Raw genomic sequence first — 14,800 nt, forward strand, 5'->3', positions numbered from 1 at the left:
AGATGACTTCTCCACCATAGTTACAGCCTTATCCTTTCTTCTGAAAACATGTTTATCAATTTCTTTTGCTTCCATGTCCTTAAGAATCTTTTCCCCCACAAACTTGACATCATCTACTTTTAGAGATGACGAAGTGCGGACACCAATAACCATTTTTAATAGCTGTAGATCTTACCTGAAGGGTTCTAGGAGCTAAACGTATCGAACTATCTTTTGTATCTCCACCGGATCTCTAGCTCCCCACGAAAATATCACTTTTGTGTGATTTTCAATAGTCAACTGGGCTAGGCCAGTCAGATTCTGCATATTTTAGGTAACAGTAACCAAAGTAGGCATAGCAGATTTCCCAATTGTCTGCTATGATTCAGCCATGTCTCTACCTCTTGTCAGACCACCACTCATTTTCGTACTTCTCATTAACGTTTGTTTGATTACCAAATTTGGAGAAAGTGCCACCCAGTATTTGTCAGTTCTCCGGATTAAGATACTCCTGTAACATTCTGTACTACTCTTGGTGGTCTCTCCTCAACTGAAAATTCGACTGGAAAAACAGCCAATTAAACTTCGTGTAAAGATTATGGCTGGAAGCAGCAAAATAAGGAAGCGTTTCTAACAAATAATAAGATAAGGCTCAAAATTACCACTCGTTCAGCTCTCCGTTTCTTTCTCAAGATTCCAAATAGGTTCAGATACTGAAACAAAAGACGGGCAATTCTGGACTCGGATAATCGTTCTTTTACGTTATGAACTATTCCATGGATAAGCTCTGATGCTACCGAAACCTGCACTTTGTCGGTGGTATCTCCTTCAAGGAACAACTCGTACGCCAGTTTTGCCTTTTCATGGGCTTCTGGTAGAATGTCATTGCCATCAAATATCCTTTGCTATTCAGTTCTGATGGTAAAAGGTTCGCAAAAAGGGCTATCTCCAACAGACCATGGCCTCGCACAGCACGAGAAACAGCTCCGCCTTGTAAAATACTTTGCACAGAGTTAGGTGAGTAAGCTACTTGACTTATTATTTCCATAAGTCCCGAGTCCGCCATAAGGAGGGCAATGGCATCTAGGAAGCTCATGCGCGTGCGAAATCCACCGAGGACAACAAATAGCTTTCTTTAATAAGGCCCGAGACGGTCAATCATTTGGATCAAAAGCTTCTGTCAATCAATTGACATATGCTTCTATCAGCTTTTAATTGTCCCTTCAATCAACCCTTCAATATTGACCAAAGCTAATTTCAAGTTAAATTTTAACTTACAGCCAGATTTTTAGTTTCAGATCAGAGTCGGGTAGTGAAGTGTCTACCGTGTGTGAAATGTAGTCTAATACTGATTTGGCGTTTCTTGCATGTACTTTGGCTGCGTTCAAGAGAAAAAAAAAAGAAATTAGGAAACATCGTTGGTTTACAGCTTCTTTTTCTGCTCGATCGCCTTGTACTAACGGTTGAAATTTGTTCTTAAAACATTAACTTTCTTTTTAGTTCGGAAACTGTATAATCTGGTGTCAATGTATTAATTACCCGCAATATCCTGTCAAATGCCACGCTTTCCTTATTTTGGTTATAACAGTCTCTATTTTTAACTTTTCATAACTCAGGATGATCCTGATATAGCTCTATTAATAAACAGGTAAACTCGCATTCTGCATTTCTTCTTACTTTCGATATGTCTTCCATTCTTATTGGCTAGTCACAGACACAATACTTGAATACTTTATACGCAATACGTGACTGAACAAAACTAGTCTAGACGGTCAGTCACCGTCGTCAACCGCTTGAATCATTCAAACTTTATATTAATCACCGTCAATGTTTGACTCAAGCGTCAAACAGGTTCCTAGACGGTCAATCAAACTTGGATCGATCGATTGACGGAAGCTTTTGATCAAATGATTGACCGTCTCGGGTCTCCTTTGAAGCCCTAGTGGCAGGCTCTGCATCGACGATAAGCTTTGCCTTCTAGTAAAGCGGTTGGTTAAAGGTATTGATTTGAGTTTTTCCAGCTCGACTAGCACAGTTCACCTCTTCATTTTATAGGAAACGATAAAAAATACGACATTCTCTTAATTTCAAGTTTTAACCCCTCCCCGTCCCTTGGTGGAATTCAGATTTGGAATCAGTATGCTTTATTTGACGAAGAACGACCATTTAAACTCCGAAACATTTGTTAAGACAAAAATCTATTTTCCCCTCATTTTCCCCTTCAAGGGCAAATTTGAAACACTTGCGTAGGGGGATTCGGGTGGATTTCTTTGTGTAATTAAGCTGATTTTTCTGAAAATTTTGGTGTAAAAAAATTTGATTTGCAATTTCCCCGAGGTTTGACCATTCTTTCCCGTATCTCTCCTCCACTATAAGAAAACCACCTTCATAATATGGCTTTAGCTTTCAGACTCTCCAACAATTTATTAAGCCCATGCTTTAGTCTTGTATTTGCATATAGGCTATGTCATTACATTTTCATATCAAAGTGGTTGTAATTCCCAAAACATCTTTAATTGTCAACATTGACAAAATAGCTTTGTAAACCTCAATTGGGTCACTAGATTCATTTTCCTTTTTTTCTGAATTGAAACATAGGTGGCTGCGCATCTTATTACATATGATATTAGATCAAACCGGCAATAAATTTATTTCTCCTTCCCCATTTTTTATATAGACTTCGCTAATCTATTCTTCAAATAGACGTCTCATGATTTGTAATATTGTTCTATAATCGCTATGTACTGCATCTGTTTTTTTCCTTATTTTTTTTCTTGTCTTTAAAGTAAGGTTTTATGTAAAAATTCTTACGCGCATGCCCAAATAGAATCAGAAAAAGTGTCTATAATGCAAGCACTTCCATGATGATTAAACAATATCAATGAAACAGTTCGTGGTAACGAAAGGAGCGACCCTGCTCAATAGTGACTGAAACTCTAAAAAACAGAACTTTGATACAAATAAACACATTAAAAGAGTTGAATTTTTATGCTGATTTTAAATATATATGTTTCATCAAGTTTAGTCCTGCTCATCAAAAGCTATGAGCCCGAGAAAATTTGCATTATTTTCGAAAAAGGGGGGAACACCCACTAGAAGTCCTAGAATCTTAAGGAAAATCACACCATCAGATTCAACGTATCAGGAGGTTTCAACCTCCTATCTGCAAAAATGTGGAATTTTGATCTGTTTTTGCCAGAATAAATATCATGGATGCGTGTTTTTTTGTTCAGTTTTTTTTTCTTTTTTTTCCCATGGGTGATCGTATCAACCCAGTGGTCCTAGAATATTGCGAGAGGGCCCATTTGAACAGAAACTAAAAGTTACAGGGCCCTTTTCAAGTGACAAAGAAATTGGAGGGCGACTAGGCACCCTCCAACACTCTTTTTGCCGAAGTCACCGGATCAAAATTTTGAGATAGCCGTTTTGTTCAGCATAGTCGAAAAATCTAGTAACTAACATATAGTATTGGTTATTGGGAAGCATACATGCGTTTTCAGGGAGATTTTTTAAGGTTGGAGGGGGGGTCGGGGGGAGATGGTTACATGGGAGGATATATCAATGGAGGAACTTTTCATGGGGGAAGAGAATTTTCCATGAAGGGGATGCCAGATTTCCCAGCATTATTTAAAAAAAGCTTAAGAAATGAAATAAAAACAAGTTTGTTCAACTGAAAGTAAGGAACAACATTAAAACTTAAAATGAACAGAAATTATTTTACATAGGGGGTGCGCCCCCTCGTCAATACCTCGCTCTTTACGCTAAAGTTTTTTTAGTACTTTCAAAAGAGCTATTTATTCTGATTAAACTGCCTTTATGGTTCAGGGGTCATTATTAAAGAATTGGAACAAAATTCGAATTTTAGCGTAAAAAGCGAGGTATTGACGAGGGGGTGCACCCCCTCATATACGTAATAATTTCTGTTCGTTTTAAGTTTCAATACTGCTCCCTACTTTCAGTTGAAAAACTTGTTTTTTTTTTATTCAATATATTAAAAGATGATCTTACTTGTGACCTATTTCATGAGCGATTGTGTAAGCTGTATATAGGCCTGTATCTCTTGCTATACTGCAGGATCGTAAAGGATGACATATACCGCCAAGCTCAGCAAGTCCGTAGGTCGCACAGCTAGAAGTTGCATTTGTACATAATTTGCACCTTAAAATATGAACGAAAATATAACAAATATCGAAAGGCACAAAAAATAACAGCACAAAGCGTAATTGCTTTTAAAGAAACTTGTCCTAACAAAAGTAAAATTATGTATACCTACTCGTTTGTTAATGTTCAGTTATGTAACAACAGCTTCAAGCTATAAACGGATTGAACCTAAACCCAAAATTAGGATCATGGGTTACTTTTTAGCGAAAAATTAAATCATGCTGCCATGTCTATGCTAAAACTGCGCTATATATAATTTGGTATAGGAAGGTAAACTTGGTTTTAAATTTTAGGTTGCTAGGCTTATTTCTCCCCCATGAAAAACTCCCCAGCGGAGAATTCCCCCAGAAAATCCTCCCTCCCCCTTTGCCGAATAACTGCCGAGTAAATTATCCCCTATGGTGAAATTCCTGCAGAAAATCCCACCCAAAAAATGTTTGCCTGTGGGAAATTCCCCCGTGTGTAAAATTGAACAGCCACAGAGAACTAATGGCAAATAGAAATAATGGAGAAAATAAGGAATTATATTTAATTCCAAAGTATGGCAAAGTATGTCACATAGAACAGGGGCGGCTATGTATGACCTGCTATAAAGCCCAAGAATTTTTTTTTAGTTGTTTAGTAAATAATTAAAATATAAAAGTGTATTATAATTATTTTCTGATTAAATATATCTTATTATTCACTAGCATACTGTTTAAACTGAAAATATTATTGTGGTATAATATTTGTATAACATGGTATAATATGGCTAGTTGTGGTATAACGTGTGGTATAATATTTACATTTTGGCTGATTTTTGATTTCAAGCCAATAAAGTTTGCTGACCCCTGGTGTCTTATAGTATTTATTTTCATATTTTTATATTATTACAGTTCTTTTTCGTCTCTCTGGGGGTTGAATTTTCATAGCAGGGTAAAATGAAGGTTAAAACTGGGGCTGTGGAGGTGATATCTACCCCTAAGGCAAACTTATCAGATATTTTGAAGTTTTTGGACAAAATAGATATCTCAAAATTTTAATCTCGTTACCATAAGGGTTAGAGGAGCCTGGATAGCAGAAAAAGAACCAAGGGGAGACTGATCAACTTCCAGTAGCTTTAGGCCTTTAAAAAGGGCACTAGAAATTTGACTTTCCCATCTAATTAGCCCTCTCATAGGCTTCTAAGATAAGGCCTTCCACATGAAGTGGGTGAAAAAATTTTTTGGCCCTTTTCTGGCCCTTTTTGGGCTGCATATTGATGGGAAGCCGTTTGTTTAGTTTATTTTCCTCCTGCATTGGGGTCACCTTAGCCCAATGTTTGATAAAAGTTTTAGGCTAATTAAGAATAATTCGGCCTTTTTTTGAGCCCCCTTGGTTATAAGAGGGACCAATGTCAAACGGACGAGTCCTTTGAATAGTTTTTTTTGTAGATTAGTGCCCTTGGTACAAGGACTTACGGCTGTAAGTTTCAAATTGAGAAGGAAAAAATGCCGCTCATTTCCAGACCCCTAACCCATCCCCTTTTCCATAGCAAAATGTTTAGATTCCTTTGTTTATGTCATTTTAATTTTAAAGCTTTTTCCACAGCCCCAGTGTCAACCTCTATGTTACCCTGCTATGATAACTCAGCCCCCAGCCCCATAGAAAAAAATGAACAAAAACCAAAAAATATTCTGTTTGATTCTTAACTAAATAGGCTTTAAGAATCCTTTTTAAAACTCCCGAACGAGGGGCATCTCAGTATTGAAGAAGGTAGGGAATTCCAAACCTGTTGATAAGCAATGAGGTACAGCAGGGGTAGAAGGAATGCAGATATTATTTGAAGAACGAAGGCTATACGGAGCGGAATCAGAAACAAACCCAGGAATTTTTTGAAGAGATTTTGGAAGATTGTCTTGAAGCTGATGAAAGAAAAAAGACGCGCAAGAAAGAATGTAAATAGACTGTAGGTTTAGAAGTGGTTTTGGTGAGGAACGGTTGATGTCCATAACCAGACGCCGTGCTTTATTATGCATGACAGAAAGTGGCCGCAGTGTAGAAGGAAAACCAGACATCCATACAATGGAGAAATACGAAGCATAAGACTGGACAAGGCAGAAAAAAAAAGTTTCAGAATAGATCTAAGAAAGGTGTGTCCAAGTTTTTGGAATGATACCCGAGCTCCGTGAGACCTTATCCCTAATCATGGCTATATGGTGACGGTTGTTGGATTTTATTTAGAGCATAATTGCACTGTCCAGGCCCTGGAATAAACAGTGTTTCTATTTTTACATGCAGCATTATTGTATAGGATTCCTTACAAATCCTTAATTAAGTTAATTTGCTTTAACTTACAATACTTGAATAAAAAATACACCTATTCAGTGGATATTGACTCAGGATCTATTGCAAATGTCAAAGACAAACAATTAAACAAATATTTACCAATATTAAAAAATCGTACTTTCTATGCAACCCAATGGAAAAGACTGATAACGGTCACACTGTTAGGAATAAAGTTATACCATATGGAGTTTAGATATATAGTTGTGTATCTTTAGGGTTCAGCTCTGAGTCAAAAGATTGTACAAATACCAAATCTAAAATATAATTTTATTATTGATCTCACTCAGTTATTACGTTTGCCCCTCTCCACAAGAAAAAAACTTGAACAAACAATTTGCTCGCCTCCCCTCTAATGAAAGCCGTTTCCTACCAAAAAAAAAGAAGCAATATCGATCAGTTCCCGTTTCGTAAACTTGATGTAAATATAGCCCCTATATTTAACCTCCCTAGCCCTAGCCTCCATGGAGATTGGCTTTTGTATTTGATGGAGAGGCTTTTTATGGGCATTGGTCTCGAGTGGATTTCTCCTTTTGATAACCATTGCCTTCCACACTATTTGCAGTTTGGTTTTTATTCCAATAGTGCTGGAAGAATTTAAATATATAATTTACTTATTACCTTTCTTTTCTTTATTGGTTTTGTATCCTTTAGCTATTCTCCCTCACTCATATCTCAAAATACTTCTTTAATTAGTGAACCATCTTCTATTCTATTTAATAGAAAGTTTTCCATATATATATATATATATATATATATATATATATATATATATATATATATATATATATATATATATATATATATATATATATATATATATATATATATATATATATATATATATATATATATATATATATATATATATATATATATATATATATATATATTCTTTTTCTGGCCATCTATTCATATCTAGAAGTAATATAAAAGCCACATTGGCCATAACCCTAACTCAACTGCGAAGCTTAGAACAATATCCAACTCAAACAAATCTATATTTATTTTTAACATCACCTACCTTGTTATCAGAACAGCTGCATCGTGATGCTGTGGGTGGCTATCATTGTAAATGTTTTTTTCGTTTTGCCACTCGCAGAAACGATATAACATTGACTCTCCATCACATTCATCTTCTTCATTGTCCTACTTTAATAAACAATGGATGAGATTTCTCTAACTAATTATGACATTTATGCCCAAAGTCCTCCGTTAAAAGCCAGATAAAGAAAATATTCTTCCAATAATCGAAGTATCCCAGGTATGCAAACAGGGAAAAGGAGCTTTGAATGTCAAGATCCTCACAATGTCTCACATAATGTCAAACGTTTTCCATACAATTCGCACGCCTCTGGTATTATTTCTGTACGTTATTTACCCGCCCCTCCGGCGAAACTGAAACCCAAATACTTGCCCAACATACCCTAATTGCTTATTTCTGGGCAAAGATAATAATTTATTTCCATATTAATATTTTTTACGGATTGTCAGCACTCCAATGCAAAAATACGACACTTAGTTTACAATCTTTTACTATTGATTTACCTATAAAAATTGAAAGCAAGTTCCACCACCTTCTTGTGAGAAAGGTGAATCTAGAAAAAATCTTGGGGGGGGGATATTGTGACAAGGGCGAAAATAATTGACCAAATTGGCAAGTTTATTTTAAAAAAAGAGTGAAGAAAAGAAAAAACGGGATAAGGTGCCATGAAAAATCTTGGGGGACTTGATTTCCCCCCTGCCTCATCTATCCACACCTGTCTTGGGCTACTACCAGAGCAGATTGTTTATTTAGTCTTCAAAATTAAGTGTATAGGCAAAGGGTGTGGTACTAAATTTTATAGTCCAAACCGGCAGTACCGATCTCCCTTTCAAGGCCCTTCAACCAGAAGGTATTTTGTTCAAAAATAGTTGTGGTATAGTTTCATCAAAACCTAGTAATCACCGAGTTCAGTTATTGATTTGAAAAATATGATATTGATCGATAATTTCCATAGAATTTAACAGAAATGTCGAAATTACTCTAATTAGTCATTAGAGGCATTGCCAAATAGCGTTGCCTTCAGACAGACGTTGCTAACATTGCCCCAAAACTGCAGTGTTAAATAAAGCTTGCATAATAATCTGATGTTTGACCCATTTCTAAAAATCAGTGAGATTTAAGAAAAGAAATAAAGAATCAAAAATATCAAAATAAAAATAACTTATAATGTTTTCACCATATTTTTATCAGTATCCAAACTTGCAGCAACAAATCCTTTTACAAGTTACGCAAAAAGTCGCCGGAAAATCAAAGCAATTTTTTTAAGGGTAGAGAAAATGCTTAAAGGGAGAGGGAAGTGTAAGATAGTATTTTGTCTCCTTCTGCTTGGTGATGTTCAGTTCAAACATAGATGTTTAATTTCAATTTGGATTCTTAGGTCTCAAACCTCGAAAATTATTTTCAGACTGATAACAAAACTTTGTGATTCTAAAGATTGAAGGTGTGTTTTTATGTTTGCCCAGTCTTAGCTATTTCTATTCAGGCTCGAATATATTTTGATTTCTGAGAAATTACGTGGCCTTTCGGGCGCTCTCAATCAAAATACAGTATCTGACAATTTATTCAAAGTCAATAGAGATGATGGACAAACACGCACATGGGTCAAAACAAAACTGGAACTTGCAGATCGTCAGAACATTGATCAGAGTCAGAAAGGCTCCCAAGTCCATTGAATTAAAGTTGCTCTAAAAGTTGCTAAATGGAAATTTTTTAAGGCCTATTTTATTAAGAAAGTGTTATTTCAATTGACACATCATTTTCTACGTTTTGTTAATAAAATACTACAGAAAGTTGATGAAGGGGAGGGGACACTTTTTACTTACAATCTTCTTCCTTCCTGAAGCTGGTGTATGGAAAGTATGATAGTGGAAACTTCGGAAAAGGTTCAAGTTGTAAAAAATTGAAGGTTTAAAAAAGACATAAGGGGAAAAAACCCTTCCTGGACCATTTTTCCTCCAGGTAACTATGTAGCCTGCATGGCATCTGACTCAAATTTGACTTTATCTTTTCACTCAATATAGTCAAAGGCTCCGTCAAATGTGCATCGAGAGGATGGACGACCCCAACATTTTATCATGCACAGAGTTTAAGCAGGTGGGATTTCAGGCACGACTAGAATCACTTTCCTTTTCACCATTCCCTTCATCTCCTGCAAGCCCTTTAGCAAAATGACAGAATGACCCCAACATTTTATCATGCACAGAGTTCAAGCAGGTGGGATTTCAGGCACGACTAGAGTCACTTCCCTTTTCACCACTCCCTTCATATCCTACAAGCCCTTTAGCAGAATGGCAGGCATGTTGCACCTTGTTAAGGCCAAAATCACACAAGAACTTCTAACTCAGTTATAAAAAAAAAAAATAAAAAAAAAAAAATAAAAAAACTAGCCAAGGCCTGACTTTTGCAACAACAAGCCAAGTCTTGACTAGAAGCAAAAATGGGCTAAATCCAAGCTGCGTAATTTTGGTGACGTTGTGAAGAAATGAGCTCTGTCCTGTCCCAGTTCAAAAAAGAGCAAAGTCGTGACTCGATGCAAACCTGAGTCAAGTCCTTATTTGGAGTAGAATCATTCTGAACCCAAACTATGCATAGTTCTTCGTTTCTACGAGCTTTTTAAAAGAAAGGCACTCAGAGGTGATGGCTCCTTTTCAAGGTCAGTCGCACGAATTAGGTATCTGTATGATTAAAGGCACAAAGAGGACACATGGCTCCTTAAACTGCCCTTTCTCTCATTGCCAGAACCTTAATGCTGATAAAAAGGACAATAATTATAGCCTAATGTAAAGAAGATTACAGAAAGTGAGAGAAGCAGAAAGTACATAAGGTGAATTTTTCTTACAAATGACTATAATTGGATTCCTTATTACCTGTGACCAGAATTCTAAAACAAGATTTATAGCGTGCGATTTAGATCTAACTGGAAGAGGTTTCGCATTAAAGACGCTTTGCTGACCGCGAGATGAAATAAAAATAAGCGTGCCATATAGTCCAAATCCTATCTTTATACCAGCAAATCAAAAACTAATGCGAAGTTAGTAGGTTCGTTTCGCGTTATAGTCCTGCTATTGATACGATGAAAGAAGTTATACTCTGATATAGCTCTGAAAACCCTGTCTACTGGGCACTCTTGCGATGTTAAAATTCTGATTTGCACCAAACACAGCTAAAAAAAAAAGAACTTATGGGGAAAAATGTACCGGAAATTTACATGCACTATCTTCGAATGGGACTCTCCTAGGTCGGCGAATGTGATTCACCAGTATCAAGATAGTTTTAAATGAAACAAATGAGTCTCGTTGTTTTTTACCACAAATCTCAAAAAGATGGCAATGGAACCATGAATTTCTCTCTGAAATTTAACGTTATTTGAGTACAGCTTTGAAAGGTCGGCCTTATGCTGCTGTGTATCGAAGTTCTTGTTGTGAAATTAATTTTTGGCATACCGAAGAGTATGGGTCTTTCCTTCACTACGACTTTTATTATAAGCCCGCCAAAGAGACCACGTGCATTCTTTGAATCCTACTGAATCCATTTCCACAGGTCTTTGTCAGAAAGCCAGTTACTAATAAATTTGTGTTTGTAGTTTTTTTTTATATTCTTATTTGATATTCATACAATTTTAAACCACATTCGGCATCAGAGTCAGATCCAATAGCTTAAAACTATTCAGATTTACCAATATTTTCTTCATCTACTGAAATCATAACACAATTTTGCTGTTATTTGCTGTTATTATCGACTCATATTTTGGTCAAATAGCTAAACTGACAAATCTGCCCGTATATATTTTAAATAAACTGTTCAAGGTTGCATATCAATAATTGTATTCGTTTCCCATACACATAACATATTCATAACCTGATCAAAAGCAGCATACAAATAGTTAGCTGAGTTTACTACTACGTATTTAAGCATTACCAATGGGTCAAATCTTAAGTATGATTCAACAGGGCTACCTTAACGATGGATCTAAATGATCCTTGTTTTTCGAGTTTAAATTTGATGCCAACTTTGTAACACCAGCAGTTGGAAAGTTACATTCGTATTAAACCCATTTAACCTCTTTGAATTACAGAAGAAGAGAAGACAAGCTAAGAAACATGAGTAGTCTTACAAAACTGAAAGGTGTGAGTCCTAATGCCAGATATCGAAAAACTCACTGAGTTTTGGAGCAAATGTACTGAATTTGTACCATTTTGACAATTTTGTGCTGAATTTCTGACTAAAAGAAAAAGTTGTACAGATGTACAGGCTTGAGGAAAATACGGTGAATCTGATACAATTGTACCGCTCATCCCATAATTGCTGCTGAATCCCTGTTCTGCTGTCTCTTTTAAGAACGCAGAAACACATTTTTAAGCTTATTTGCAGGGTTGCCATATTGAAACATTTTATGTCAAAAGGACATATTCCCATGTGACGGGACACAATAACATAAAAGGGCAAAAAAGTGACTCATTTTAGATACTTGAGACATAAAGGGGCAAAAAAGGGAAATATTTTGTGAGCTTATGACACAAAACAGAATATTTTTCAGCAGGATACATATTTTGGTAAAAAACGTAATTTTCTCCGTATTTTTTTAAGGATCAATTTGGTAGCCCTGCTTATTTTTCAATAAGAGTTTTTGATTAACTTTATCTACACTCTTCACTATAGAGATAGTTTGTGATCAACCCAACTTTACACCACTTTGGTTCGGTTCCTGAACCTGAACCAAGGCTCATTGGCAAAAAGATATCAGCTGTTCCTAATAACTCAACATCTTGAAGGGACAAAAGAGATCTCCGTGCCAAACAGATTGCCTCCAAAAACTTGTAACAACCCTTTAAGATGGTTTTGTATTCAGAGTAGAAAAAAAATGCAGAAAAGGATGTAGACAAGCTGACTAAGTGGGAAAAAGTAGAAAAATAGTAAATATTTAGCTAAAAAACTGACCAAATAAATTAATTTGCAGAAAATGATGTAAATTAAAATGCAGAAAAGGATGTGGACAAGCTGCCTAAGTGGGGAAAAGTAGAAAAGTAGAAAATATTTAGCTAAGAAACTGGCCAAATAAATTAATTTACCTATAAAGAGTAGATTTGCACAAGAACTTGTGCAGAAATTCTATTAAGCCATTACATTTGTTTTATAAAATTTCAAAGCACTGACCTTAAATCTGCTGGAATATGAGCTTGAGCGAGTAACAAACAAATGATAACGAGACGTATATGTATTACATGACCAGCACTTACCTCCACCTTTCTCTATGTGTCGGCAGTTAGTCTACTTCATGGACCCATGCACATTTTATGGCCACCTAAGAATCCATGGTCTTGATCACATTTGCAGCGCAGAATTTCCTGACCCCGCTTGTCATTCATTCTACCGGGACTAATGAATTTTTGATACGAACGAATAAATGCTTTAACTTTATCTGTTGTATCCCTTAATACACAGACTCCTACAACTTTTCAACGTCTGCAAACAGCTTCGAGATTGGTTCCAGAAAGCTTAAGAAAGCCCATCTGCTCAAAATGATTTTGGCAGTTTTAGGCTGTCTATGTTAAGTTGAAAAAGACAGGTGCTACCTGTTAAGCTGAATATAGGATATATTCTTCTTCTTTTTAGGATATAAGGTCACCGCTACCTAGGCTTATCATTAATACTTGGTACTAAAAGTGTTCTCACCTGTTAATAGAATGCGCTAAATATAACTCCATGTGACCGTCCTGAAGCGCCAGATTTAGCATGCTCTTCAGACGAAATAAGAAACATCTTGAGTAAAAACCAGATACAAATTATATCAAAATGCGTGTAGCCCTGATAAAAATAGACAGATTTTCCCAGGACCATGTCAATTCCCGTTCCCATATTCTGTCTATAAAATTTCAAATACTCCACTGCCAGCTTGAATCAGACAGGTAGGCACCAGAAAAAGTATGAAGCGGAACGGTTAAAGGAATTTCAATATCTATACATGGCAAATGCGCAAGTTTATTTATGAATATAGCATTTTTTGGCAATATGAGTCAATTGACTATATAATATGAAGCACTTCCGAGTCGATTCAAGATTATTCGCTAGAATATGGAAAAACTTATCGCCAAAAGCTAGAACTGTTATTCGTTTCGCAGAATTTGCTTCTTAAACCTACTACTGTTAAGACGAAATAGAAAAATTCACCTTGCTAAATCTTGACTGAAGAGTCATTAATTGCACCACTTGAATGGTAAGACTGTTTCCAAAAGAGCCATGCTGAAAAAGTTTCGAAACCTAGAAAAATATAAAATCAATAATCTAAATGAGAAGTCGGTTGAACCTCTAAAGCATTGGAATCAAGGACCCCCTCCACCTGCAATAAACACTAACGCTACAGCCAAAACATAGAGACGGGCCAGAAATAGCTATGGAACAGGCTGAAAAATTGCCTAAAAAGGTTATTTGTTTTATTACAAGCCCTCATAAGGCTTGGGGTGTCTGCACTAAATAAAAGGTAAATGTTAACACAGTTTTGGGTTGAGTACATACCTAAGACGTAAGACTATTTGGCTCTGTGTGTTCTACTGAATTCTCCCCCCACCCTGGTTTTTTCACTGAAATATTTTGGTGTGAATCTAGGTTTTATTATGAATACGAAATCAATTCAAAGTTATAACAGCCGAAGCACCAATTAACTTACAGAACTCATTAAAGTTAGTAGGTAACTTGTCAGGTCATCATCTGCATAAAAGTCCACCATTGTTTCATCAGCAACAACTAAGAGCTCAACAAAACGTGGATTGCTCACTGATCTCTTTTTAAGTTTCTCAGTCCGACAACCCACCAACATAAAACAACACAGGACGAAAATATGGTTTATACCCATGTCTTAGAAAAACAGATACTAACATTTGCAGCTTCTTTCTAACGTTTGGCTAGAAACTAATAAATATTAATGCTCAGGGATGGGAATTGTGTGTATGCGTGTAGAGGCAATGGTTCGCTACTGGACCAATTCCAAATATTTATCTCTAGAGATTTGTCGCAAGAAACAACCGTAAACATGTCAGATTAGGACTCGAGCTGAGCTATTTTTCTTCCCCGCTTTACGGGCTTAGTAATGAGAAAGCTTTTTTTTTGTATTTAAAAAAAAGGTAAATAAAGCTGAAAAGGAAAATGAAGCTGATATATATTTAGGGCAGCATTAAGATATATTATAGCTGGAGGGGTAAGGGTGGGCTGGGAAGTTTGTGAGGGCAGGCTGGGGAGGGGCAGTTGAGTATTGAAGATTAATGGAGCCTGGATTTGTTATAATTATTTTTCGTTTATGTATTGTTTAATCCATTA

At 36.1% G+C, this 14,800-nt stretch overlaps 1 protein-coding gene across 2 annotated transcripts in view; it reads right to left on the reverse strand.

Moving 5' to 3' along the window:
• The window catches only part of LOC136031293 (A disintegrin and metalloproteinase with thrombospondin motifs 12-like), a 73,316-nt gene extending 58,927 nt beyond the window's left edge, over positions 1–14,389 (reverse strand). Inside the window, exons 1-4 of one of the 2 annotated variants that reach the window (XM_065710741.1) lie at positions 14,363–14,389; positions 13,658–13,747; positions 7,469–7,593; positions 3,988–4,137 (exon numbers count right to left, since the gene is read on the reverse strand). In XM_065710741.1, the coding sequence (XP_065566813.1) occupies positions 3,988–4,137; positions 7,469–7,593; positions 13,658–13,684 (302 nt within the window). In that variant the 5' untranslated portion in view covers positions 13,685–13,747; positions 14,363–14,389. The other variant, XM_065710740.1, reaches the window with a different exon arrangement.
• Between the last annotated feature and the right edge of the window lie 411 nt (positions 14,390–14,800).

The sequence above is a fragment of the Artemia franciscana genome, chromosome 9 (genome assembly GCF_032884065.1).
Source record: "Artemia franciscana chromosome 9, ASM3288406v1, whole genome shotgun sequence".
In the NCBI taxonomy this organism is placed as follows: domain Eukaryota; kingdom Metazoa; phylum Arthropoda; class Branchiopoda; order Anostraca; family Artemiidae; genus Artemia; species Artemia franciscana.